The following is a 26,201-nucleotide window of genomic DNA, read 5'->3' as shown; positions in this document are numbered from 1 at the left end:
ATCTTGCTGCCATCACTTCTGCTCCAAACCAGTGTCCCTCCAGCTATGCCACAGTCTGTACTTCCTTTTCCAGGGGGACTGCAGTCTGCTGTCCAGCCGCTTCCCTCAGTGGCAACTGCAGCCCATTGCCTGGTCACTTCCTCAGTGGCGGGAGGGGCGGGGGGACAGGGACCCGGGCCTGTCCATTACTCTGGGTCCTGGCCTAGGGACCCTGTAGATGGCCACCTCTTACTGCATCCCCTCTGACTCCTCAATTCATTTCCCTGCACCGCTTCCCTGTGGCACCCTGCAAATCCCTGCAGCCAATTAGGAGCCATGTTTAGCTTCCCCCCTATACCCCTCTGTGTTTCTATTATCTAGAGAGTGGATCAGAATATACATAAACTAAAATGAGTGTGGCACAAATACCATATAGTCAGTAAAAGCTAAATCAGGTGGAAAAGCCTCACCATCCCTAAAAGTTAACAGACACAATGCCAGCCTGCAGGCCTAACTCTTACTCATACAGTATTCCCCTGGATTTTGATATAAACTTTGCTCACAAGGACTGCTCAGGTGAGTAAAGACTGGGCTTTATGTTCTAGATATTTTTAATGGTTCATTTTCACATTTGTTATTTTGTGTCCTTTCCCTCAAGGCCTGGTTTGTTTCATTTCATAGCAGGCTTGCAAAATCACACGACATCAACTTACCTCTACGGGATACAAGTTCAATTACAGTTTCTCCTTCCCTATTCGATTCTGTCACTTCACAACTGTAGTTTCCTGGAACTGCTTGCGTATTTGAGATTGACAATGAGGCAACGCCAAACTTTAAATTTTGTGGAAATGCTAAACTAGCAGATGAAAAATTCTTATTTCTGTGGTTCTTTTCTGTGCTTCCATCAAAACTGAAAAATTCTTTTTTTTCTAGTTTCCATTTAACAAACATGACTCTAATATTGTTCAGTGCTAAATTAGTCACTATGCAAGGTAGGATGACTCTTTCATCACGATTGGTTTTTACAACAGACTTGGTTACATTGAACTGCAACTGGGCAGAACCTGGAAGAAAAAAAAAAGTTTGATTAGACAGTGTTCCACAATTAATTTACCCAACATCTGAGCAACAAGAAAGCTACTGAAATACTGAAAAGTGTAATGGATGGCCAGACATGATCACACACTTGAAACAAGCACAGATTAATGTTCTTCATAAGGGACAAAAGAGGGAAAACAAGAGATAAGAAGACAAGAAGAAAACCTTTGAGAAAGAGGAAGGATGGATGGATTTAAAAAAAATATTCCCCAAGAAGGCTATGCTTGGAAAGAGAGAGGAAGAGGCAAGATGAGATTACAGCCCTTTTTAAGACATATTTATTGCTTCTTGATTCTTACATGATGTTTAGGTACCACCACAACTGGTGTCTTAGAAGTACCTAACATTCATAAGTAAATATTAGATTCATAGACCACAGAATCTCACCCACCCACTCCTGTAACAACCCCCTAACCTATGTCTGAGTTACTGAAGTCCTCAAATCGTTGTTTGAAGACCTCAAGCTGCAGAGAATCCTCCAGCAAGTGACCCGTGCCCCATGCTGCAGAGAAAGGCGAAAAACCTACAGGGCCTCTGCCAATCTGCCCTGGAGGAAAATTCCTTCCCGACCCCAAATATGGCGATCAGTTAAACCCTGAGCATGTGAGCAAGACTCACCAGCCAGCACCCAGGAAAGAATTCTCTGTAGTAACTCAGATCCCAACATTCTCAGTGCTGCACCTAACCAGACAATTGTTCTGGGATATTTTCTGGGTCTAGGGCCGTATGGAGAAAACATCTGCACTAAGGCCCAATTTCAGCAAAACACATGTTTAACTAAGTACATGAGTAGCCCCACTAAAGCTCGACTGTGACCTAAGGCATATATGTGCACGCCTGTACAATCAGTTACTGTTGAGGGAATTCTGGACGCAGAATTTTTATTTTTTTGGCACAATATTTTAAAATTCTGCAAATTGTATTTGTTAATAAATAAACGTGGAGGCTCCAGCATGGCAGTGGGGAGCACACATGGAGGTGGGAGACCACACTGCAGCATCCCTCCCCTGGGACAGCAACTTGGCGGTGAGGCTTCAACTGACCCTGACACAGTGCAAAAGCCGGGTCTGAGCCAGAAACACCCCAGAGCCCTGCCTCACTGTGCCAGGCACATCAGGTGTGGGCAGGCAGGCTCAACCCGGCAGTATCCAAGCGCAGAGGGCCTTAGTGCGGGGGATCCAGGCGTCGGGCAAGCTGGGTGCAGACAGCTCAGTAGATCTGGATGCAGGGAGCTCCAGGTGCAATAGGACTCTACAGGGGGGGAGACAGGTGAATGTGGTTGGGGCTCAGTGGGGGGGGGGTCTGGGTGTGGGGTGGATAGGGCTCAGCAGGGGGATCCGGGTGCAGCTGGTTGGGGCTCGTTGGGGTGAGGGTCTGGGGGGCTCATCGGGATGGTCCAGGTGAAGGGCAGGTGGGGTCAGTTGGGGTGGGGGTTCAATGGGCTGGTTAACAAGGGAGCCGCAGCTGCAACTGCTGCCAAGGGGACGCCAGATGCTGGGCTACTGCTTCCTCTATCCCCTTCTCTTCCCCATCTCATCCCCATTACCTAATGCCCCTTGCCCCCTCCCCATTCCTCTCCCCACTGTCCCCTACCTCTATCCCCCTCCCCTCACACCCACATCCACCTCCCCCGCCCTGTCCCATCCCCTTCTTTCCCCACTGCCTCTTCCCCCCACCCCACCCACCTTCCCCCATTTCCCACCCCCCCCCCGTCACCCTTCCTGCCCTACCCCACTGCAGGCACTCACTGGTGTAGAGAAAACAGGATGGTTCCCAGTACACAGAAGGGGAACATGACCAGCACTAGGACTCAGGAGGTGGTGTTTGACCAGCACTCTCCTTCAGCCGGGCAGTTTTGCACTTGCAGAAATTTGGGGGGAGATGGAGCGCAGTGGCAGGTGACTTCTGTGCACCCCCACCTTGCCTCTGTTGGGGGGGGGGACGACAATGCCCTCCCAAACTATGCCCATGGGCATCACCAGCCCCTCCGCACGTGGCTTCCCTGTCACTTTCTATAGGAAAGCAAAGAAATCTGCAGGAGGGACATGTTTTCCATGTGCACGCAGTGGCGCAGAATTCCCCCAGGAGTAATCAGTAAGCGACAAGCTCTTCTTCTGCAGAATTTTCTTTGCAGCTGAAAGGGGGCTTAGGAGGGAAACAAACACCACTGTTGTTTCTGCTTCCATGTTCTGTAGAGAAGGATGGAAGGAATGAGTGATGGCTTATACAAAAGTTATGTTTATTATTGTACCTCCTGTACTTTGAAGGTGGAGCCAAATCCCCTGAGGGTTAGAACTTATTTTGCAAATTATGTCCTACTTTTGCAAAGAGGGGTTGTACACCCAAAAATATGTAGATTAAATAAGAGCCTATCTTTTAATTTATTTAGCTGTATATGGTCAGTAGGACAGATAATTCAGAAATTTCAGGTAATATTTTGCTACACTATGAACCAAAATTTATCAGAATTTTTAAAAACAAAAGGCCAAATTCTCTCTACATATCCATCTAAAGGTTATCTATAGCACTTATTGCCATAGTATCTAGACACTTCCCAGGTAAATGAGATCTGCATAGCAATGACCCTTGTGGACTTCATGAATATCCCGCTCTTCTCTTCAACTAAGGCTACACATTTTGTTTCCTGTGCTCAAATGCAAGTTAGTTGCTCAACAGTATGAACATATCCAAGGACAGACTTTGACCCAAAGAGCTACATAGTCTAAGAATCATGACATGTGCTATCATTCTGATTACTACTGTTCTTTTTACCCTCTACTTCAATTCTTACCCCCATCATCTCAAGAAACATTAGTTAACACTAATGCTGCAGCCTATCTAAAACAGTGGTCCCTCAACCTTTCCCCTCGTGCCTCCCTTTATCCCTGTCTGCCTCCCCCTCCCCCCAGCCACCGTTGGGAGGCAGGGCTGGGAGTGGGGCCACAGTCAGAGCTAGGGCCACAGCTGGGCCATGGCTGGGGCTGGGGCCACAGCTGGGAACAGGGACATGGTCAGGGCCTGGAGCCGAGGTTGGAGCTGCAGCCAGGCCAGGCCAGAAGCCAGGGGCTGAGGCCTCAGCTGGGGGCAGATCTGGGGCTGGGAGCAGAGCCATGGCTGGGCCAGCAGTCCGGGACGTAGCTGGGAGTGGGGCCTTCCCCACCCCCCATGGGAGCATGCCCGGCCCTGTTGTGCCCCCCTGAGCATTGCAGCTGCTAGGAACCCTCTAGCTCCCTCCCCCTCTCCCCAGCAGTATCTTCTATGTGGGAGCTGGGCTCTGCCAGGTCGAGTGGCCCCTAGTGGCAGCCAGCAGCACTGCAGCCCATTTCTGTGGGGGGGAAAGGAAATTCAGCATTGCACAGTAGCACAGAATTTCCCCAGGAGTAAGGCTGTGGCTACACTTAGCACTTCAAAGCGCTGCCGTGGTAGCGCTGCCGCGGCAGCGCTTTGACGCGCTAAGTGTAGTCAAAGCGCCAGCGCTGGGAGAGAGCTCTCCCAGCGCTGTCCGTACTCCACCTCCCTGTGGGGAATAACGGACAGCGCTAGGAGCCGCGCTCCCAGCGCTGGGGCTTTGACCACACTGGCACTTTGCAGCGCCGCAATTTGCAGCGCTGCAGAGGGTGTGTTTTCACACCCTGCTGCAGTGCTGCAAATTTGTAAGTGTAGCCAAGCCCTAAGAGTAGTTCCAATTCCACTGACTTCACTTAGATTACTAACATGTATAAATGCCTGCAGAATCATTGCATGTATCTGACAACCAACTATAGCTAGTAAAAGCTTTTTTTTTCAACTGGTACAGCTATTTGCAGTTCCAGTAAGCTTTTCCAAGCCTTGACCAATGATCACCTCCACTCCCCTCCCCCAAAAGCAGCTAATCCTTGCACTGTATTACTGTAACACACTGACACTAATCCCTGGGTTGGCCATTAATGTAACAAGCATAAACAAACTTTATATATAGTTCAGTGTTAGTTGGCACCTTGTAATGAAAAAACACACACTCATATTGCTTTGGTCAAACAAAACAATCACTTAGCTTACTCATTGAACTTTCTTGACTATACCCTGAGAAAACCAAAATACAGTAGAACTGTACATAAACCTAAACACTATCACAGATTGTATAAACATTATTTTTAAAAGTTTAAGTTTATATTAAGCAAATTAAATTAAAAAATTAAAAATGACATTGATGCCCTGATACAAAAAGTGAATAAATGACCCATAACTAATAATTTTAATATTTCAGCTTAAGATTCACATTTAAAAAAAAAGGTTCAACAGAGTTCACTGCACAAGGACAAGTTACAGCTTATGGATGAGTTTGGCAAAAACATTATATGGGAAAAGTTAAACTTATACCACAGAATGTAAATATTTTCCATTCTGACTTTAACACTACAGTATAGGAAAGTAGGTTATTTACCAAGTCTCATGAAAAACATGAAATCATCTAAACCACTCAAAATAAAAAGTACAGTAGAACCTCAGAGTTACAAATACCTTGGGAAAGGAGATTGTTTTCTGGGTCATTACACAAATTGAATCTATTTCCCCATGTTAAGTATCAACTGTCCGAAATGGGCCACCTTTATCATCACTACAAAATGTTTTTTTCTCCTGCTGATAATAGCTCATCTTAATTAATCAGCCTCTTAGAGTTGGTATGGCAACTTCCACCTTTTCATGTTCTCTGTATGTATGTTATACCAATAAAAACCAGCAGGATCTTATTAAGAGGGATAAGGCAAAGATGCCACATTTATTGTAAATACCATAACAAAACAAAAGACAACAGTAAACAACGTTGTTTTACTAGTTATTTCTATTACTACTTATTCCTTATACACACACACACATATTCATTCACACAATCATTCATTCAGGTTCTGTACAGATGTTATAGTTACCAGCCTAGATGTTGCTCATGCCAAGTTACTGGCCAGGTATCTTGGTCATGAGGATGGAGCCGAGTCTGTGTCAGATGCATCTGATGCTCCTGGAGGCTGGCAGCAGAACCATAGACTCAAAGTCCTTATTCTTTAGAGTCCAGTTTTATAGGGATTTTTCCCTATGTTAGTTCATAGGAGTTGCTTCATTCTGCTGTTGCTAAATCAATCAGCAGATGGCTGGCTCCATGTTATTAGATGTTTTGTTTTTCCTTCCTTTGAGGTGTGGTGGGTGGATTCCAGTTTGCCCTCCGGGGGTCATCTGGTTGATCCCACTTGACACCTTCTTCAGCCGACACTGAATTCTTTAGGCTGATGACTCCCTAACCATTCAGTCACATACATTCTCTATCTTAATCACATCTATTTCACTGTCTCTTTACTTTTTGGGGTGTTACCAATATATGTGAGACTCCCTGTCTTTTAACAATCAAAGATAAAGTGAGTTGAAAACTTACAGAGGGTGGGGGTCTCTATTTATACACTATAACAGCTACTGTTTTGGCTTACTTAGAGTTAATTAATGTTTAACAAGTTTTATACAAATTATTTTTTTGAGCAGGCTTCGCACAGACACAGCTGGTGGCTTGCAGGTTAGAATCACAAATTTACTTTTAACATAAACCTTTAGTTATAAGGTATCAATTAACAATAAGTCATTTTTCATATAAACCATGTCTAATATAAACCTTCTTTAATATCCCTACATAATCCCCCTTTTGACACTACGATATACATGTACTCGTTAGTGTCACTTTCTATGTAACCTGTTTAAAAGAAGGTACTGTGAGGCAACATGGGTTTGTGAGTCCTATCTATTGTACATTTTTTTTATCCAAAAGCACATGCGAAACATTTTAATAATACAAATAAAATTCAATACCAAGATAACTATCAAGGGATGTAGCATTACTGATAGGATGCCAGTGGTGGTTGGGGACCATCCAGAGAATATATCATACCAGTGGTAGGTTGTAATTTGACATTGCATTTACATTCATTTACTGGGGGAGGGCTGATAACACTCTGCCCCTTGATCTATGATTATTACAGTAGTTGTTGTCATGGTAGGGCACAGGTGATCTGTTGTAAACAAACCAAACAATTATAACCAGGTGAATATGACTAAAACCATTACAATTGACTAAACACCAGATATAACCTAAACACAAATCCAAACAATTATAGTTATTATAATTGGGAATACAATAAAACCATAACCATTACAATAACTGGGTACATTGACACATAAGATGAGGTCCAAGTTTGATGCTGCAATAGCCATCAAACAATAAACGTTTCTGAGGTTTTTAAGCACACACAAGAAATAAGATTTTGTAGGAGGACCACAGTTGTTATGCAAGGTTAAGCTGATTTGGACTTAAACTAACATTTATTTGCTAAAATATTGCAGAATTCCCTATTTTTAACAGTTGTACTTCAGAGGTTTTTGGGGACCTGAAAGATGGGGCCCTGCAATTATGGGCCAAGGTCTTACAGGTTATGGGGACCCAAGAACTACCCTTTAGGACTTGGGGAAGTAGAACCAGAGTGTATAGAGAAAAGTGTGGAAAACCTAACAAAAAATAAACCTGATGCACTGGGGACCAAAGTCTTTTGGACACAAGTGGTGATTGATAAGTTGGATGGACATGGGGGAAGTAGAGAGAGAAAAAGACATTTGCTCTGTCTAGTGTAGTATTTTTTTTGTTGTTGTTGTTTTTTGTTTTGTTTTTTGGACCCAATGCTAGCACAGGACACCACTAGAGACAGACACAGAACATGCAACAGAGAACATGCAACACAGAACACTGATCACAGACTTTGTCGCGACACTATAACCATGGTATTTTATAACTCTTCAGCTGGTACCAGCTCTTCTGATGTTCTGGTTTTAGAGCCTGAAAGATAGAATCTTACACATAAATTACCACAGTGCTTCCACATGGCAGACCCTGCTTAATTTCTGCCACAGTGTGTTTGGTACTTGGGGCTGCACAAATGCTAATTACGTGGTGCAAAAAAATATATATATTTTTTTGATTTTAAAATTCCCAGCCACTTTGCCATGGCCTGGAGGTCTGAGGCAGAAGCAGGCACTGTTGTTACTGTTGCAATGGCATTCTGGCCCTGGGAGGAGGAATCTACCCAAATATTCCCCTTCCCACTCTCCAGAGAGGTCCCAAAAACCTGCCCCTTCTGGGGTCTCAAATGTTCCTTCTTCCGATGTTACTGCTGTTGTAGGATTTGAGAGTGCTGTTTTAACTCTCTGTACCCAACCTTAAGGGCATCTAACTGGATTTGAGAACTACATACATTTTTATTTCTCTGCTTTTGCAGCAGAGGCTTGTAAATCTTGGTGCAGCTTTTTTTTGTTTTGTTTTTACATTTTTCCAACAGTTGTGAACAACAGCCAACCACAACACAAAAAACCCACCAAACTGATAAATATTAAGCACTATAACCCCTAATTCCTAAAAGAGCAGCTTACAATGGTTGTTTCACATATTTTCTTCCCATGTTTTTTGGGGGTCCCAAGCTTCTTTTTCCCAATGTGCCATTACTTTCCAATTTTCTACCCCTTTTTCCAATTGGGATAGTTTTAGAGATATTTTCTCCTCTTTAGAGGCTCCTAGGTGGAGGTAGCTGTCATTACAAGCCTTCCACAGCAGCCAGATCCCTGCAGCATCTCTTTTTACTGCATTTGGGGGTTTACATATGAGGATATATTGGGGCCAATCTATCCTCTAGGTCCGAAATGGTGCAGATATCTGCAAGGGCTTGTTCAGTCCAAGGACTGTGCCCATATCTTTGGAGGATTTGCTGAAAAGGCATTATCTCTTTAATAAAAGGTGAGGTAGAAGCTACTTTTGACTTAATTTCTTCCTCTGGGACTGTTTTCCCTTGCCTTTTCTTAAACATTTTTAATTTTGTTCAGCGAGCAGCACTGTCTGGTCCCTGGGACCCTCTTGTTGCCCCTGATTTTTTTTTTCTCCTCTGCTACCTTCACGGAGGCTAGCAGATTTTGTTAACAATTTTACGTTTCCTACTACCTTCATGGAGGCCAGCAGGTTTTGTTAACAATTGTATGTTTCCTACTACCTTCACGGAGGCCAGCAGATTTTGTTAACAATTGTATGTTTCCTACCACCTTCACGGAGGCCAGCAGGTTTAGTTAACAATTTTATCTTTCCTACTACCTTCACGGAGGCCAGCAGGTTTTTTTTTGGTTAACCAATAATAGACCCATGCTCTGTAGAGCCGGTTGTGTGCACACAGATTGGTTTACAATAAGTGAGGCAAAAATACCAATAATCCCCCATTCGCTATTCTCCACCAAAATGTTATACCAATAAAAACCAGCAGGATCTTATTAAGAGGGATAAGGCAAAGATGCCACATTTATTGTAAATACCATAACAAAACAAAAGACAACAGTAAACAACGTTGTTTTACTACTTATTTCTATTACTACTTATTCCTTATACACACACACACATATTCATTCACACAATCATTCATTCAGGTTCTGTATAGATGTTATAGTTACCAGCCTAGATGTTGCTCATGCCAAGTTACTGGCCAGGTATCTTGGTCATGAGGATGGAGCCGAGACTGTGTCAGATGCATCTGATGCTCCTGGAGGCTGGCAGCAGAACCATAGACTCAAAGTCCTTATTCTTTAGAGTCCAGTTTTATAGGGATTTTTCCCTATGTTAGTTCATAGGAGTTGCTTCATTCTGCTGTTGCTAAATCAATCAGCAGATGGCTGGCTCCATGTTATTAGATGTTTTGTTTTTCCTTCCTTTGAGGTGTGGTGGGTGGATTCCAGTTTGCCCTCCGGGGGGTCATCTGGTTGATCCCACTTGACACCTTCTTCAGCCGACACTGAATTCTTTAGGCTGATGACTCCCTAACTATTCAGTCACATACATTCTCTATCTTAGGGTACGTCTACACTACGGGATTATTCCAAATTTACATAAACCGGTTTAACAAAACAGATTGTATAAAATCGAGTGTGCGCGGCCACACTAAACACATTAAATCGGTGGTGTGCGTCCACGGTCCGAGGCTAGCGTCGATTTCTGGAGCATTGCACTGTGGGTAGCTATTCCGTAGCTATCCCATAGTTCCCGCAGCCTCCCCCCCCCCTTTGAATTTCCGGGTTGAGATCCCAGTGCCTGATGCGGCAAAAATCATTGTCGCGGGTGGTTCTGGGTAAATGTCGTCAGTCACTCCTTCCGCTGGGAAAGCAACGGCAGACAAGCATTTCATGCCTTTTTTCCCCTGGATTGCCCTGGAAGATGCCATAGCATGGCAATCATGGAGCCTGTTTCGCCTTTTGTGACTGTCACCGTATGTGTACTAGATGCCGCTCACAGAGGCGATTCAGCAGTGGCACACAGCTGCATGCTTTTGCTTTTGCATGATAGCAGAGATGGTTACCAGCCATACTGTACCATCTACCATACCATAAATTGGTAATAAGATGGGCATGGCTACCAGTCCTTTTGCACTGTTCCATTTGCTGCTGTTATAAGTGCCCCTGGCTGCTCTTAGCCAGGGACGCAAAAGCCAAAATTGGGAATGACTCCCTGAGTCAATCCCTCCTTTTTGGTATCTAAAAATAGAATCAGTCCTGCCTAAAATATGGGCAAGTGTACTAGAGAACCACTGTATCAGAGAACCAGAGAGCACAGCTGCTCTGTGTCAGATCCTGCATAGATTATGAGCTGTATGCTATTCACAGGGGGTGCTCCTGCAACAACCCCACCTGTTCATTCCATTCTTCCCCAGCCTTCCTGGGCTACCATAGCATTGTCCCCCCACTTGTGTGATGAAGTAATAAAGAATGCAGGAATAAGACACAGTAACTTGTTAGTGAGAAATGAGTGGAAGGCAGCCTCCAGTTGCTATGATAGTCCACATAGGACATTAAGGAGTGTGGAGGAGAGGAGCCCAGCATCCTGCTGCTAGTCCAGGGGCAATTGAATCTTTTCTTTACACATGAAGGGTGGGGGCTGATGAAGCTCAGCCCCCTGTTGCTATGATGATGATGGTTATCAGCCATATTGTATTGTACCATCTACCAGGAAAAATTAGGGCCAGGCGCCCTTGATCGACCTGACCAATGCTAGTACGCATGGTTACCAGGCCTTTTGCACTGCCCCATGTGCCAATAGGCTGATGATGACAATGGGTATCAGTCTTATTGTACCATCAGTCACCCATGGCGGGGGGGGAGCAAGGATATTGGTGTTGAGTGCTGCACCATCGCGTCTATCTGCAGCATTCAGTAAAGATAGGGTGACATGTAAAAGAGTCAAGACAGGATTGTTTTCCTTTCACTTCTGGGGTGGGTGGGGTGCGTAAATTGCCTAGCTATGCCCTGACCCACCGCGGACACTGTTTTTGACCCTAGAAGCATTTGGAGCTCAGCCAAGAATGCAAATGCTTTTCAGAGACTGCAGGAACTGTGGGATAGCTTGAGTCCTCCAGTCCATTAGCGTCCATTTGATTCTTTGGCTTTCCGTTACGCTTGCCACGCAGCAGTGCGCTGAGTCCCTGCTATGGCGTCTGTCTGGAGATATTTAAAAAATGATTTTGAATTTCGTCTTCTGTAACGGAGCGCTGATAGAACAGATTTGCCTGCCCTTACAGCGATCACGTCCGCATCGTCCATGCTGGAGCTCTTTTTTTATTTTGATTTCGGACTGCATCGCCACCCGTGCTGATCGGAGCTCCACGCTGGGCAAACAGGAAATATTCAAAAGTTCGCGGGGCTTTTCCTGTCTACCTGACCACTGCATCCGAGTTCAGATTGCAGTCCAGAGCGGTCACTGGTGCACTGTGGGATAGCTCCCGGAGGCCAATGCCGTCGATCAGCGTCCACACTAACCCTAATCCGATATGTTAATACCGATACTAGCGTTACTCCTCTCGTTAGGGAGGAGTACAGAAACCGGTTTAAAGAGCCATTAACATCGATATAAGGTGCCTCCTAGTGTGGACGGTTGTGGCGTTAAATCGGTTTTACGCTCCTAAAACCGGTTTAAACGCCTAGTGTAGACCAGGCCTTAATCACATCTATTTCACTGTCTCTTTACTTTTTGGGGTGTTACCAATTTATGTGAGACTCCCTGTCTTTTAACAATCAAAGATAAAGTGAGTTGAAAACTTACAGAGGGTGGGGGTCTCTATTTATACACTATAACAGCTACTGTTTTGGTTTACTTAGAGTTAATTAATGTTTAACAAGTTTTATACAAAGTATTTCTTTGAGCAGGCTTCACACAGACACAGCTGGTGGCTTGCAGGTTAGAATCACAAATTTACTTTTAACATAAACCTTTAGTTATAAGGCATCAATTAACAATAAGTCATTTTTCATATAAACCATGTCTAATATAAACCTTCTTTAATATCCCTACATAATCCCCTTTTGACACTACGATATACATGTACTCGTTAGTGTCACTTTCTATGTAACCTGTTTAAAAGAAGGTACTGTGAGGCAACATGGATTTGTGAGTCCTATCTATTGTACATTTTTTTTTATCCAAAAGCACATGCGAAACATTTTAATAATACAAATAAAATTCAATACCAAGATAACTATCAAGGGATGTAGCATTACTGATAGGATGCCAGTGGTGGTTGGGGACCATCCAGAGAATATATCATACCAGTGGTAGGTTGTAATTTGACATTGCATTTACATTCATTTACTGGGGGAGGGCTGATAACACTCTGCCCCTTGATCTATGATTATTACAGTAGTTGTTGTCATGGTAGGGCACAGGTGATCTGTTGTAAACAAACCAAACAATTATAACCAGGTGAATATGACTAAAACCATTACAATTGACTAAACACCAGATATAACCTAAACACAAATCCAAACAATTATAGTTATTATCATTGGGAATACAATAAAACCATAACCATTACAATAACTGGGTACATTGACACATAAGATGAGGTCCAAGTTTGATGCTGCAATAGCCATCAAACAATAAACGTTTCTGAGGTTTTTAAGCACACACAAGAAATAAGATTTTGTAGGAGGACCACAGTTGTTATGCAAGGTTAAGCTGATTTGGACTTAAACTAACATTTATTTGCTAAAATATTGCAGAATTCCCTATTTTTAACAGTTGTACTTCAGAGGTTTTTGGGGACCTGAAAGATGGGGCCCTGCAATTATGGGCCAAGGTCTTACAGGTTATGGGGACCCAAGAACTACCCTTTAGGACTTGGGGAAGTAGAACCAGAGTGTATAGAGAAAAGTGTGGAAAACCTAACAAAAAATAAACCTGATGCACTGGGGACCAAAGTCTTTTGGACACAAGTGGTGATTGATAAGTTGGATGGACAAGGGGGAAGTAGAGAGAGAACAAGACATTTGCTCTGTCTGGTGTAGTATTTTTTTTGTTTGTTTTTTTTGTTTTGTTTTTTGGACCCAATGCTAGCACAGGACACCACTAGAGACAGACACAGAACATGCAACAGAGAACATTCAACACAGAACACTGAACACAGACTTTGTCGCGACACTATAACCATGGTATTTTATAACTCTTCAGCTGGTACCAGCTCTTCTGATGTTCTGGTTGTAGAGCCTGAAAGATAGAAGCTTACACATAAATTACCACAGTGCTTCCACATGGCAGACCCTGCTTAATTTCTGCCACAGTGTGTTTGGTACTTGGGGCTGCACAAATGCTAATTACGTGGTGCAAAAAATAATAATTTTTTTTTTCATTTTAAAATTCCCAGCCACTTTGCCATGGCCTGGAGGTCTGAGGCAGAAGCAGGCATTGTTGTTACTGTTGCAATGGCATTCTGGCCCTGGGAGGAGGAATCTACCCAAATATTCCCCTTCTCACTCTCCAGAGAGGTCCCAAAAACCTGCCCTTTCTGGGGTCTCAAATGTTCCTTCTTCTTGTTGGTGTCATTAGGCATAGCCCTAGGTAACACAGGAGGGTGGAAAACCACAGTGTTAATAAAGCCTTTCTGTACCAGGCCTGAATAAACCAAAGTTAATGCTATGTTTGTCCAGAGTACTTCCATGTTAAACTCTGATCGACCTCACAAGCCAGAATTAAGGATGGAATGTGTAACTGCTCCTTATCAGTGCAACACTGGCACCAGGAGATAATAAAGAGGCCTACTTATGTCTAACTGAGGAGGGCAGAATAAACAAATCAAATACCCTGAAACAAGCTAACAGCCTTGAAAAGTTACTAACGAGATGAATTGTTTGCTGTCAAGAATGATTTAACTTGCTTAGTGTAATTGCTAGCTATACAATGTGTCTACTATATGGGAGGGGATTAGAGGAAGGGGGAGAATAGTGGGCGGTAATGAGAATGCCTAGCTGAAATCATGTATAAGAAGGGAGAAACAACTTGTATGTGTGTGCTTGATTTGAGACCTGTGTGTCTCCTCGCACCAGCTTTGAGATCTCAAATAAATTTTGCCTGCTTCTCCACCTTGGTGTGTTTATTGGAGCGAAGCACACCGGGCAACGAACCACTGTTGCTGTCCTCGAGCATTCTGTGCTGGCAACATTCTGATGTTACTGCTGTTGTAGGATTTGAGAGTGCTGTTTTAACTCTCTGTACCCAACCTTAAGGGCATCTAACTGGATTTGAGAACTACATACATTTTTATTTCTCTGCTTTTGCAGCAGAGGCTTGTAAATCTTGATGCAGCTTTTTTTTTGTTTTTACATTTTCCCAACAGTTGTAAACAACAACCAACCACAACAAAAAAAAAACCAAACTGATAAATATTAAGCACTATAACCCCTAATTCCTAAAAGAGCAGCTTACAATGGTTGTTTCACATACTAGCTTCACGGAGGCCAGCAGGTTTAGTTAACAATTTTATCTTTCCTACTACCTTCACGGAGGCCAGCAGGTTTTTTTTTGGTTAACCAATAATAGACCCATGCTCTGTAGAGCCGGTTGTGTGCACACAGATTGGTTTACAATAAGTGAGGCAAAAATACCAATAATCCCCCATTCGCTATTCTCCACCAAAATGTTATACCAATAAAAACCAGCAGGATCTTATTAAGAGGGATAAGGCAAAGATGCCACATTTATTGTAAATACCATAACAAAACAAAAGACAACAGTAAACAACGTTGTTTTACTACTTATTTCTATTACTACTTATTCCTTATACACACACACACATATTCATTCACACAATCATTCATTCAGGTTCTGTATAGATGTTATAGTTACCAGCCTAGATGTTGCTCATGCCAAGTTACTGGCCAGGTATCTTGGTCATGAGGATGGAGCCGAGACTGTGTCAGATGCATCTGATGCTCCTGGAGGCTGGCAGCAGAACCATAGACTCAAAGTCCTTATTCTTTAGAGTCCAGTTTTATAGGGATTTTTCCCTATGTTAGTTCATAGGAGTTGCTTCATTCTGCTGTTGCTAAATCAATCAGCAGATGGCTGGCTCCATGTTATTAGATGTTTTGTTTTTCCTTCCTTTGAGGTGTGGTGGGTGGATTCCAGTTTGCCCTCCGGGGGGTCATCTGGTTGATCCCACTTGACACCTTCTTCAGCCGACACTGAATTCTTTAGGCTGATGACTCCCTAACTATTCAGTCACATACATTCTCTATCTTAGGGTACGTCTACACTACGGGATTATTCCAAATTTACATAAACCGGTTTAACAAAACAGATTGTATAAAATCGAGTGTGCGCGGCCACACTAAACACATTAAATCGGTGGTGTGCGTCCACGGTCCGAGGCTAGCGTCGATTTCTGGAGCATTGAACTGTGGGTAGCTAGTCCGTATCTATCCCATATTTCCGTCAGCCTCCCTTTGAATTTCCGGTTGAGATCCCAGTGCCTGATGCGCAAAAATCATTGTCTCGGGTGGTTCTGGGTAAAGGTCGCCAGGCACTCCTTCCGCGGGGAAAGCAACGGCACCCCAGCATTACATGCCGTATTTTCCCTGGATGGCCCTGGAAGATGCCATATCATGGCAATCATGGAGCCTGTTTCGCCTTTTGTGACTGTCACCGTATGTGTACTAGATGCCGCTCACAGAGGCGATTCAGCAGTGGCACACAGCTGCATGCTTTTGCTTTTGCATGATAGCAGAGATGGTTACCAGCCATACTGTACCATCTACCATACCATAAATTGGTAATAAGATGGGCATGGCTACCAGTCCTTTTGCACTGTTCCATTTGCTGCTGTTATAAGTGCCCCTGGCTGCTCTTAGCCAGGGACGCAAAAGCCAAAATTGGGAATGACTCCCTGAGTCAATCCCTCCTTTTTGGTATCTAAAAATAGAATCAGTCCTGCCTAAAATATGGGCAAGTGTACTAGAGAACCACTGTATCAGAGAACCAGAGAGCACAGCTGCTCTGTGTCAGATCCTGCATAGATTATGAGCTGTATGCTATTCACAGGGGGTGCTCCTGCAACAACCCCACCTGTTCATTCCATTCTTCCCCAGCCTTCCTGGGCTACCATAGCATTGTCCCCCCACTTGTGTGATGAAGTAATAAAGAATGCAGGAATAAGACACAGTAACTTGTTAGTGAGAAATGAGTGGAAGGCAGCCTCCAGTTGCTATGATAGTCCACATAGGACATTAAGGAGTGTGGAGGAGAGGAGCCCAGCATCCTGCTGCTAGTCCAGGGGCAATTGAATCTTTTCTTTACACATGAAGGGTGGGGGCTGATGAAGCTCAGCCCCCTGTTGCTATGATGATGATGGTTATCAGCCATATTGTATTGTACCATCTACCAGGAAAAATTAGGGCCAGGCGCCTTGATCGACCTGACCAATGCTAGTACGCATGGTTACCAGGCCTTTGCACTGCCCCATGTGCCAATAGGCTGATGATGACAATGGGTATCAGTCTTATTGTACCATCAGTCACCCATGGCGGGGGGGGAGCAAGGATATTGGTGTTGAGTGCTGCACCATCGCGTCTATCTGCAGCATTCAGTAAAGATAGGGTGACATGTAAAAGAGTCAAGACAGGATTGTTTTCCCTTTCACTTCTGGGGGTGGGTGGGGGTGCGTAAATTGCCTAGCTATGCCCTGACCCACCGGACACTGTTTTTGACCCTAGAAGCATTTGGAGCTCAGTCAAGAATGCAAATGCTTTTCAGAGACTGCAGGAACTGTGGGATAGCTTGAGTCCTCCAGTCCATTAGCGTCCATTTGATTCTTTGGCTTTCCGTTACGCTTGCCACGCAGCAGTGCGCTGAGTCCCTGCTATGGCGTCTGTCTGGAGATATTTAAAAAATGATTTTGAATTTCGTCTTCTGTAACGGAGCGCTGATAGAACAGATTTGCCTGCCCTTACAGCGATCACGTCCGCATCGTCCATGCTGGAGCTCTTTTTTTATTTTGATTTCGGACTGCATCGCCACCCGTGCTGATCGGAGCTCCACGCTGGGCAAACAGGAAATATTCAAAAGTTCGCGGGGCTTTTCCTGTCTACCTGACCACTGCATCCGAGTTCAGATTGCAGTCCAGAGCGGTCACTGGTGCACTGTGGGATAGCTCCCGGAGGCCAATGCCGTCGATCAGCGTCCACACTAACCCTAATCCGATATGTTAATACCGATACTAGCGTTACTCCTCTCGTTAGGGAGGAGTACAGAAACCGGTTTAAAGAGCCATTAACATCGATATAAGGTGCCTCCTAGTGTGGACGGTTGTGGCGTTAAATCGGTTTTACGCTCCTAAAACCGGTTTAAACGCCTAGTGTAGACCAGGCCTTAATCACATCTATTTCACTGTCTCTTTACTTTTTGGGGTGTTACCAATTTATGTGAGACTCCCTGTCTTTTAACAATCAAAGATAAAGTGAGTTGAAAACTTACAGAGGGTGGGGGTCTCTATTTATACACTATAACAGCTACTGTTTTGGTTTACTTAGAGTTAATTAATGTTTAACAAGTTTTATACAAAGTATTTCTTTGAGCAGGCTTCACACAGACACAGCTGGTGGCTTGCAGGTTAGAATCACAAATTTACTTTTAACATAAACCTTTAGTTATAAGGCATCAATTAACAATAAGTCATTTTTCATATAAACCATGTCTAATATAAACCTTCTTTAATATCCCTACATAATCCCCCTTTTGACACTACGATATACATGTACTCGTTAGTGTCACTTTCTATGTAACCTGTTTAAAAGAAGGTACTGTGAGGCAACATGGATTTGTGAGTCCTATCTATTGTACATTTTTTTTTATCCAAAAGCACATGCGAAACATTTTAATAATACAAATAAAATTCAATACCAAGATAACTATCAAGGGATGTAGCATTACTGATAGGATGCCAGTGGTGGTTGGGGACCATCCAGAGAATATATCATACCAGTGGTAGGTTGTAATTTGACATTGCATTTACATTCATTTACTGGGGGAGGGCTGATAACACTCTGCCCCTTGATCTATGATTATTACAGTAGTTGTTGTCATGGTAGGGCACAGGTGATCTGTTGTAAACAAACCAAACAATTATAACCAGGTGAATATGACTAAAACCATTACAATTGACTAAACACCAGATATAACCTAAACACAAATCCAAACAATTATAGTTATTATCATTGGGAATACAATAAAACCATAACCATTACAATAACTGGGTACATTGACACATAAGATGAGGTCCAAGTTTGATGCTGCAATAGCCATCAAACAATAAACGTTTCTGAGGTTTTTAAGCACACACAAGAAATAAGATTTTGTAGGAGGACCACAGTTGTTATGCAAGGTTAAGCTGATTTGGACTTAAACTAACATTTATTTGCTAAAATATTGCAGAATTCCCTATTTTTAACAGTTGTACTTCAGAGGTTTTTGGGGACCTGAAAGATGGGGCCCTGCAATTATGGGCCAAGGTCTTACAGGTTATGGGGACCCAAGAACTACCCTTTAGGACTTGGGGAAGTAGAACCAGAGTGTATAGAGAAAAGTGTGGAAAACCTAACAAAAAATAAACCTGATGCACTGGGGACCAAAGTCTTTTGGACACAAGTGGTGATTGATAAGTTGGATGGACAAGGGGGAAGTAGAGAGAGAACAAGACATTTGCTCTGTCTGGTGTAGTATTTTTTTTTGTTTGTTTTTTTTGTTTTGTTTTTTGGACCCAATGCTAGCACAGGACATCACTAGAGACAGACACAGAACATGCAACAGAGAACATGCAACACAGAACACTGAACACAGACTTTGTCGCGACACTATAACCATGGTATTTTATAACTCTTCAGCTGGTACCAGCTCTTCTGATGTTCTGGTTTTAGAGCCTGAAAGATAGAAGCTTACACATAAATTACCACAGTGCTTCCACATGGCAGACCCTGCTTAATTTCTGCCACAGTGTGTTTGGTACTTGGGGCTGCACAAATGCTAATTACGTGGTGCAAAAAATAATAATTTTTTTTTCATTTTAAAATTCCCAGCCACTTTGCCATGGTCTGGAGGTCTGAGGCAGAAGCAGGCATTGTTGTTACTGTTGCAATGGCATTCTGGCCCTGGGAGGAGGAATCTACCCAAATATTCCCCTTCTCACTCTCCAGAGAGGTCCCAAAAACCTGCCCTTTCTGGGGTCTCAAATGTTCCTTCTTCTTGTTGGTGTCATTAGGCATAGCCCTAGGTAACACAGGAGGGTGGAAAACCACAGTGTTAATAAAGCCTTTCTGTACCAGGCCTGAATAAACCAAAGTTAATGCTATGTTTGTCCAGAGTACTTCCATGTTAAACTCTGATCGACCTCACAAGCCAGAATTAAGGATGGAATGTGTAACTGCTCCTTATCAGTGCAACACTGGCACCAGGAGATAATAAAGAGGCCTACTTATGTCTAACTGAGGAGGACAGAATAAACAAATCAAATACCCTGAAACAAGCTAACAACCTTGAAAAGTTACTAACGAGATGAATTGTTTGCTGTCAAGAATGATTTAACTTGCTTAGTGTAATTGCTAGCTATACAATGTGTCTACTATATGGGAGGGGATTAGAGGAAGGGGGAGAATAGTGGGCGGTAATGAGAATGCCTAGCTGAAATCATGTATAAGAAGGGAGAAACAACTTGTATGTGTGTGCTTGATTTGAGACCTGTGTGTCTCCTCGCACCAGCTTTGAGATCTCAAATAAATTTTGCCTGCTTCTCCACCTTGGTGTGTTTATTGGAGCGAAGCACACCGGGCAACGAACCACTGTTGCTGTCCTCGAGCATTCTGTGCTGGCAACATTCTGATGTTACTGCTGTTGTAGGATTTGAGAGTGCTGTTTTAACTCTCTGTACCCAACCTTAAGGGCATCTAACTGGATTTGAGAACTACATACATTTTTATTTCTCTGCTTTTGCAGCAGAGGCTTGTAAATCTTGATGCAGCTTTTTTTTTGTTTTTACATTTTTCCAACAGTTGTAAACAACAACCAACCACAAAAAAAAAAAACCCAAACTGATAAATATTAAGCACTATAACCCCTAATTCCTAAAAGAGCAGCTTACAATGGTTGTTTCACATACTAGCTTCACGGAGGCCAGCAGGTTTAGTTAACAATTTTATCTTTCCTACTACCTTCACGGAGGCCAGCAGGTTTTTTTTTGGTTAACCAATAATAGACCCATGCTCTGTAGAGCCGGTTGTGTGCACACAGATTGGTTTACAATAAGTGAGGCAAAAATACCAATAATCCCCCATTCGCTATTCTCCACCAAAATGTTATACCAATAAAAACCAGCAGGATCTTATTAAGAGGGATAAGGCAAAGATGCCACATTTATTGTAAATACCATAACAAAACAAAAGACAACAGTAAACAATGTTGTTTTACTACTTATTTCTATTACTACTTATTCCTTATACACACACACACATATTCATTCACACAATCATTCATTCAGATTCTGTATAGATGTTATAGTTACCAGCCTAGATGTTGCTCATGCCAAGTTACTGGCCAGGTATCTTGATCATGAGGATGGAGCCGAGTCTGTGTCAGATGCATCTGATGTTCCTGGAGGCTGGCAGCAGAACCATAGACTCAAAGTCCTTATTCTTTAGAGTCCAGTTTTATAGGGATTTTTCCCTATGTTAGTTCATAGGAGTTGTTTCATTCTGCTGTTGCTAAATCAATCAGCAGATGGCTGGCTCCATGTTATTAGATGTTTTGTTTTTCCTTCCTTTGAGGTGTGGTGGGTGGATTCCAGTTTGCCCTCCAGGGGGTCATCTGGTTGATCCCACTTGACACCTTCTTCAGCTGACACTGAATTCTTTAGGCTGGTGACTCCCTAACCATTCAGTCACATACATTCTCTATCTTAATCACATCCATTTCACTGTCTCTTTACTTTTTGGGGTGTTACCAATTTATGTGAGACTCCCTGTCTTTTAACAATCAAAGATAAAGTGAGATGAAAACTTACAGAGGGTGGGGGGTCTCTATTTATACACTATAACAGCTACTGTTTTGGCTTACTTAGAGTTAATTAATGTTTAACAAGTTTTATACAAAGTATTTTTTTGAGCAGGCTTCACACAGACACAGCTGGTGGCTTGCAGGTTAGAATCACAAATTTACTTTTAACATAAACCTTTAGTTATATGGCATCAATTAACAATAAGTCATTTTTCATATAAACCATGTCTAATATAAACCTTCTTTAATATCCCTACATGTATATATATCTTCTTCCTATATGTTCCATTCTGTGCATCAGATGAAGTGGGCTGTAGCCCACGAAAGCTTATGCTCAAAAAAATGTGTTAGTCTCAAACGTGCCACAAGTACTCCTGTTCTTTTTGCGGATACAGATTAACACGGCTGCTACTCTGAAATCTGAAATGTTCATAACTCTGAACAAAATGTTATGGTTGTACTTTCAAAACTTTAGAACTGAACATTGACTTAATACAGCTTTGAAACTTTACAATGCAGAAGAAAAATGCTGCTTTTAACCATCGTAATTTAAATGAAACAAACACAAAAACAGTTTCCTTACCTTATCAAATCTTTAATTTTTTTTTTTTTTTTTTAGTATTTTATGTTTAACACAGTACTGTGCTGTATTAGCTCTTTTATTGGTCTCTGCTGCTGCCTGATCTCATACTTCTGGTTCCAAATGAAGTGTGTGGTTGACTGGTCAGTTCATAACTGAGGTTCTACTGTATTAACTTAAATGTTCCTTTAAATTAACTACTAACATAAAACTCTTGAGAGTTATCACTTTGTCCCAAATTCAGCAAGATATCCAGCACAAGACAGTCTTATTAAGCTAAAGGGACTACTCATATGCTTAGATTTAGGCATGTTACTGAACTGGCTGTCTGTTGACTTCATATAGCTGATTCCTGGTTTCAGCTTTGAGCTTTCTTTTCATGATCCAAGGAAGACATACATAGAATGATAGAATGGGAAGGGACCTCAAGAGGTCATTTAGTCCAATCCCCTGCACTCATGGCAAGACTAAGTATAATCTAGACCAGGGGTCAGCAACCTATGACACGCGTGCCAAAGGCAGCACGTGAGATGATTTTCAGTGGTGCTGCCTGTCTGGGGTTCTGGCTGCCGGCCCCGCTCAGCCCGCTACCGGCCTGGATGGACAGAACTCTGAGCCGGTAGCAGGGACCCCGGCTGGCAGATGGAACCCCAGACCGGCAGCGGTTCCGTCCGCCAGCCCCTGCCAGCCGGGGTCCCCGCCGCCGGCCCCACTCAGCCTGCTATCAGTCTGGGGTTTCGTCTGCCAGCCCCTGTAAATGTAAAATGTATTACTAGCACACGAAACCTTAAATTACAGTGAGTAAATGAAGATTTGACACACCACTTCTGAAAGGTTGCCGACCCCTGATCTAGACCATCCCTGACAGGTGTTTGTCTAACATGTTCTTAAAAATCTCCAATGACAGAGATTCCCTAGACAATTTATTCCAGTGCTTAACCACCCTGACAGGAAGTTTTTCCTAATGTCCAACCTAAACCTCCCTTGCTGCAATTTAAGCCCATTGCTTCTTGTCCTATCCTCAGAGGTTAAGAAAAACAATTTTTCTCTCTCCTCCTTGTAACAACCTTTTACGTACTTGAAAACTGTTATCATGTCTCCCCTCAGTCTTCTCTTTTCCAGACTAAACAAGCCCACTTTTTTCAATCTTCCCTCATAAGTCATGTTTTCAAACCCTTTAATCATTTTTGTTGCTCTTCTCTGGACTCTCTCCAATTTGTCCACATACTTCCTGAAATGTGGTGCCCAGCACTGGACACAATACTCCAATTGAGGCCTAATCAGCACGGAGTAGAGCGGAAGAATTACTTCTTGTGTCTTGTTTACAACACTCCTGTTAATACATCCCAGAAGAATGTTATCTTTTTTGGCAACAGCATTACATGGTTGACTCGTATTTAGCCTGTGGTCCACTATGACCCCCAGATCTCTTTCTGCAGTACTCCTTCCTAGACAGTAATTTCCCATTTGGTATGTGTGCAACGGATTGTTCCTGCCTAAACGGAGTACTCTGCATTTGTCCTTATTGAATTTCATTCCATTTACTTCAGACCATTTCTCCAGTTTGTCCAGATCATTTTGAATTTTAATCCTATCCTCCAAAGCACTTGCAATCCCTCCCAGCTTGGTACCATCCACAAACTTTATAAGTGTCTATGCCATTATCTAAACCATTGATGAAGATACTGAATAGAACCAGACCCAGAACTGATCCCTGTGGGACCCCACTCATTATGCTCTTCCAGCATGACTGTGAACCACTGATAACTACTCTCTGGGAATGGTTTTCCAGCCAGTTTTGCACCCACCTTATATTGGCTCCATACAGGATGCATTTCCCTAGTTTGTTTATGAGGAGGTCATGTGAGACAGTATCAAAAGCTTTACTAAAGTCAAGATATACCACGCCTGCTGCTTCCCCCCATCCACAAGGCTTATTAAGCTGTCAAAGAAAGCTATCAGGTTGGTTTGACATGATTTGTTTTTGACAAATCCATGCTGACTGCCACTTATCACCTTATTATCTTCTAGGTGTTTGCAAATCGATTAATTATTTGCTCCATCATCTTTCCAGAAGTTAAGCGGCCTGGACTGTAATTCCCCAGGTTCTTCTTATTTCCCTTTTTATAGATTGATATGACAAGAGAATTCATTTATTTACACAATTATATAATTATGTTGTAGGGGCCTCTGTGCATACACACTTCAAATCATGTAGTATAGGTCTCTGTGCAGATACACTTCTAACAACACACAAAGGGCTAGGACATACCCCAGAACGTTAAACATAATTAGCTGGGTTCCCCAAGGCCAGTGGCCTGCTCTTTGGGGGTACTGAGCACCTGCCACCCCCACTGCCTGCAGGAGAACCTGGGGGTGCTCGGCACTGAAAAGCCAGACACCCCCCTCCCCCCTCGCCCACGCAGGAGCCTAAAGACAGGTGGCGAAATCTCACTTCCACCCCCAGAGGCTTGGGAACGCGGCTCACACCGCTCCTAGGGCAGAGCCTGGCACTGGGCTCGGGAGGAGCAGCCCCACCCGGCTCGGCTCCCCAGACAGACACACACACACGCGCCTCCCCGCGCGCGCACCAATCTCCCCCCCCCGCAGCGGCCCGGGCTCTCCCAGGGACCTCTGCGGTGCCCGGCGCTTTCAGCTGAGCCGAGTGCAGGGCCCCGGCCCCCCTCCCCGCGCGGCGTCCGGGTGCGACGAGCCACCACGGGCTGGCGGAGGGGTCCGGGCCCGCGGCTCCTGCCGCTCGGTGGCAGCGCCAGGCCCCGCCATTCCCGCTGCCCCGGGCCGGGGGCTCTAGGCCCTGGGGAGGGGGGATGGCGGCGCCCAGGGACTCACCCGCGCACACGGCGCCCAGCAGCACCCAGGCTCCCAGCGCCCGCATGGTCCCGTCCGCAGCCAGCTGGGACCCCAGCGCGAGGGGGCGGTTGGGATCCGGGGGGGGGGAATCCCAGCGCGAGGGGCCGGGGGAAGAGGGGCGGTTGGGATCCCGCTGGGGGATGCCAGCGCGAGGGGCGGATGGGGGCGGGGGTAGAGGGGCGGTTGGGATCTCAGCACGAGGGTGCGGATGGGGGCGGGGGTTGGGATCCCAGTGCGCGGGGTCTCTTGGGGGTGTCAGGGTGAGTCCTGCGCAGTTTCAAGTCTTTTGTAGGCTCCTGGTCTCTGTCCAGGCTCCTGGACCCTGTGGGGAGACACTGTCAAACTTGCAATACACTGTATTGCCAACCCCAAGAGTTAAAAACTCAGGAATCAGCCCCCTGCCCCTACAAAGAGAATGGGTTAAAATCACAAATAAAAATTCACTTGGGGATCTTTTTATTTGGTATCTGGTGTTTGAGGTCTTCAGCTGAACTCAGGGCACATTTTCTAGCTTTTCTCCACACACTGTGAGACCTAAAGTCTTCCTTTTTCTTAAAAAAATGAAGACTGGGATTCTCATCTAATAACATGCCAAAACAAACAACGCATAGTCACTAAGGCTATGTCTACACTACGCACCTTTTAGCAACACAGCCGTGCCACTAACAGGTGGGCAGTGTAGCCGCTCTTTGTAGCCGAGCTCTCTCCCGCCAACAAAAAAATTCCACCCCCAATGAGAGGCAATAGCTTTGTTGGCAGGAGACAAAGCATTGTTCACACGGACACTGTTCGTTGGTAAAACTTGTCTTTCAGGGGTGTGTGTTATCCTTGCTCCTTATCCTATTCCTTCATTCTCTGAATGCCCTCTTCTTCACCTCGCCTGCGCCCTGCAAAGCCTGTAAGACATCCCCTGTAGCTTGCAAACTCTGCAGGGACTCCTGTCATGGAGTAATTCACAATGTTTTAAAACTAGAGGGTCACACTCTTTGTTGCTCATGCAGGCCGATCTGTGTATATTATTCAACTTTTTAAGTGCAAATGGAGGTCTGGCTGGGGAGGAACTTGTCAGAGTGGGTTGTGAGGGGCCCCCGGTTGAAGGCTGGCCTGAAAGACTGTCAGGGGCCCAGCAAGGGTGCAGGAAAGAGGAGGCAAGGGCCCTGGTCGGTAAAGGAGGGAGCTGCCTGCTGGGGATGGGAGGGCCAAGAGACCCAACTGGGTGTACAGCTCACCCCACATAAGCAGTGAAGTGTGTGGCCCTCTAATAAGCGAATAGGC

General features: G+C 44.1%; 1 protein-coding gene across 8 annotated transcripts in view; it reads right to left on the bottom strand.

Annotated features, from left to right (window-relative positions):
• CD47 (CD47 molecule) overlaps positions 1-25,022 on the bottom strand; it is an 87,307-nt gene extending 62,285 nt beyond the window's left edge. For all 8 annotated transcript variants that reach the window (XR_005595245.1, XM_039527953.1, XM_039527973.1 and 5 more), the window contains exons 1-2: positions 24,906-25,022; positions 693-1,043 (exon numbers count right to left, since the gene is read on the bottom strand). Coding sequence is in view for 7 of the 8 variants with exons in the window: in XM_039527953.1 (XP_039383887.1) it covers positions 693-1,043; positions 24,906-24,951 (397 nt within the window). In the remaining variant the exon portion in view is untranslated. The remainder of the gene's footprint in view (positions 1-692; positions 1,044-24,905) is intronic.
• Between the last annotated feature and the right edge of the window lie 1,179 nt (positions 25,023-26,201).

Source organism: Mauremys reevesii, linkage group 1, assembly GCF_016161935.1.
Source record: "Mauremys reevesii isolate NIE-2019 linkage group 1, ASM1616193v1, whole genome shotgun sequence".
NCBI lineage: Eukaryota > Metazoa > Chordata > Testudines > Geoemydidae > Mauremys > Mauremys reevesii.
Note: the sequence above shows the minus strand (reverse complement) of the source record. Positions and strands in the feature narration are given on the sequence as shown.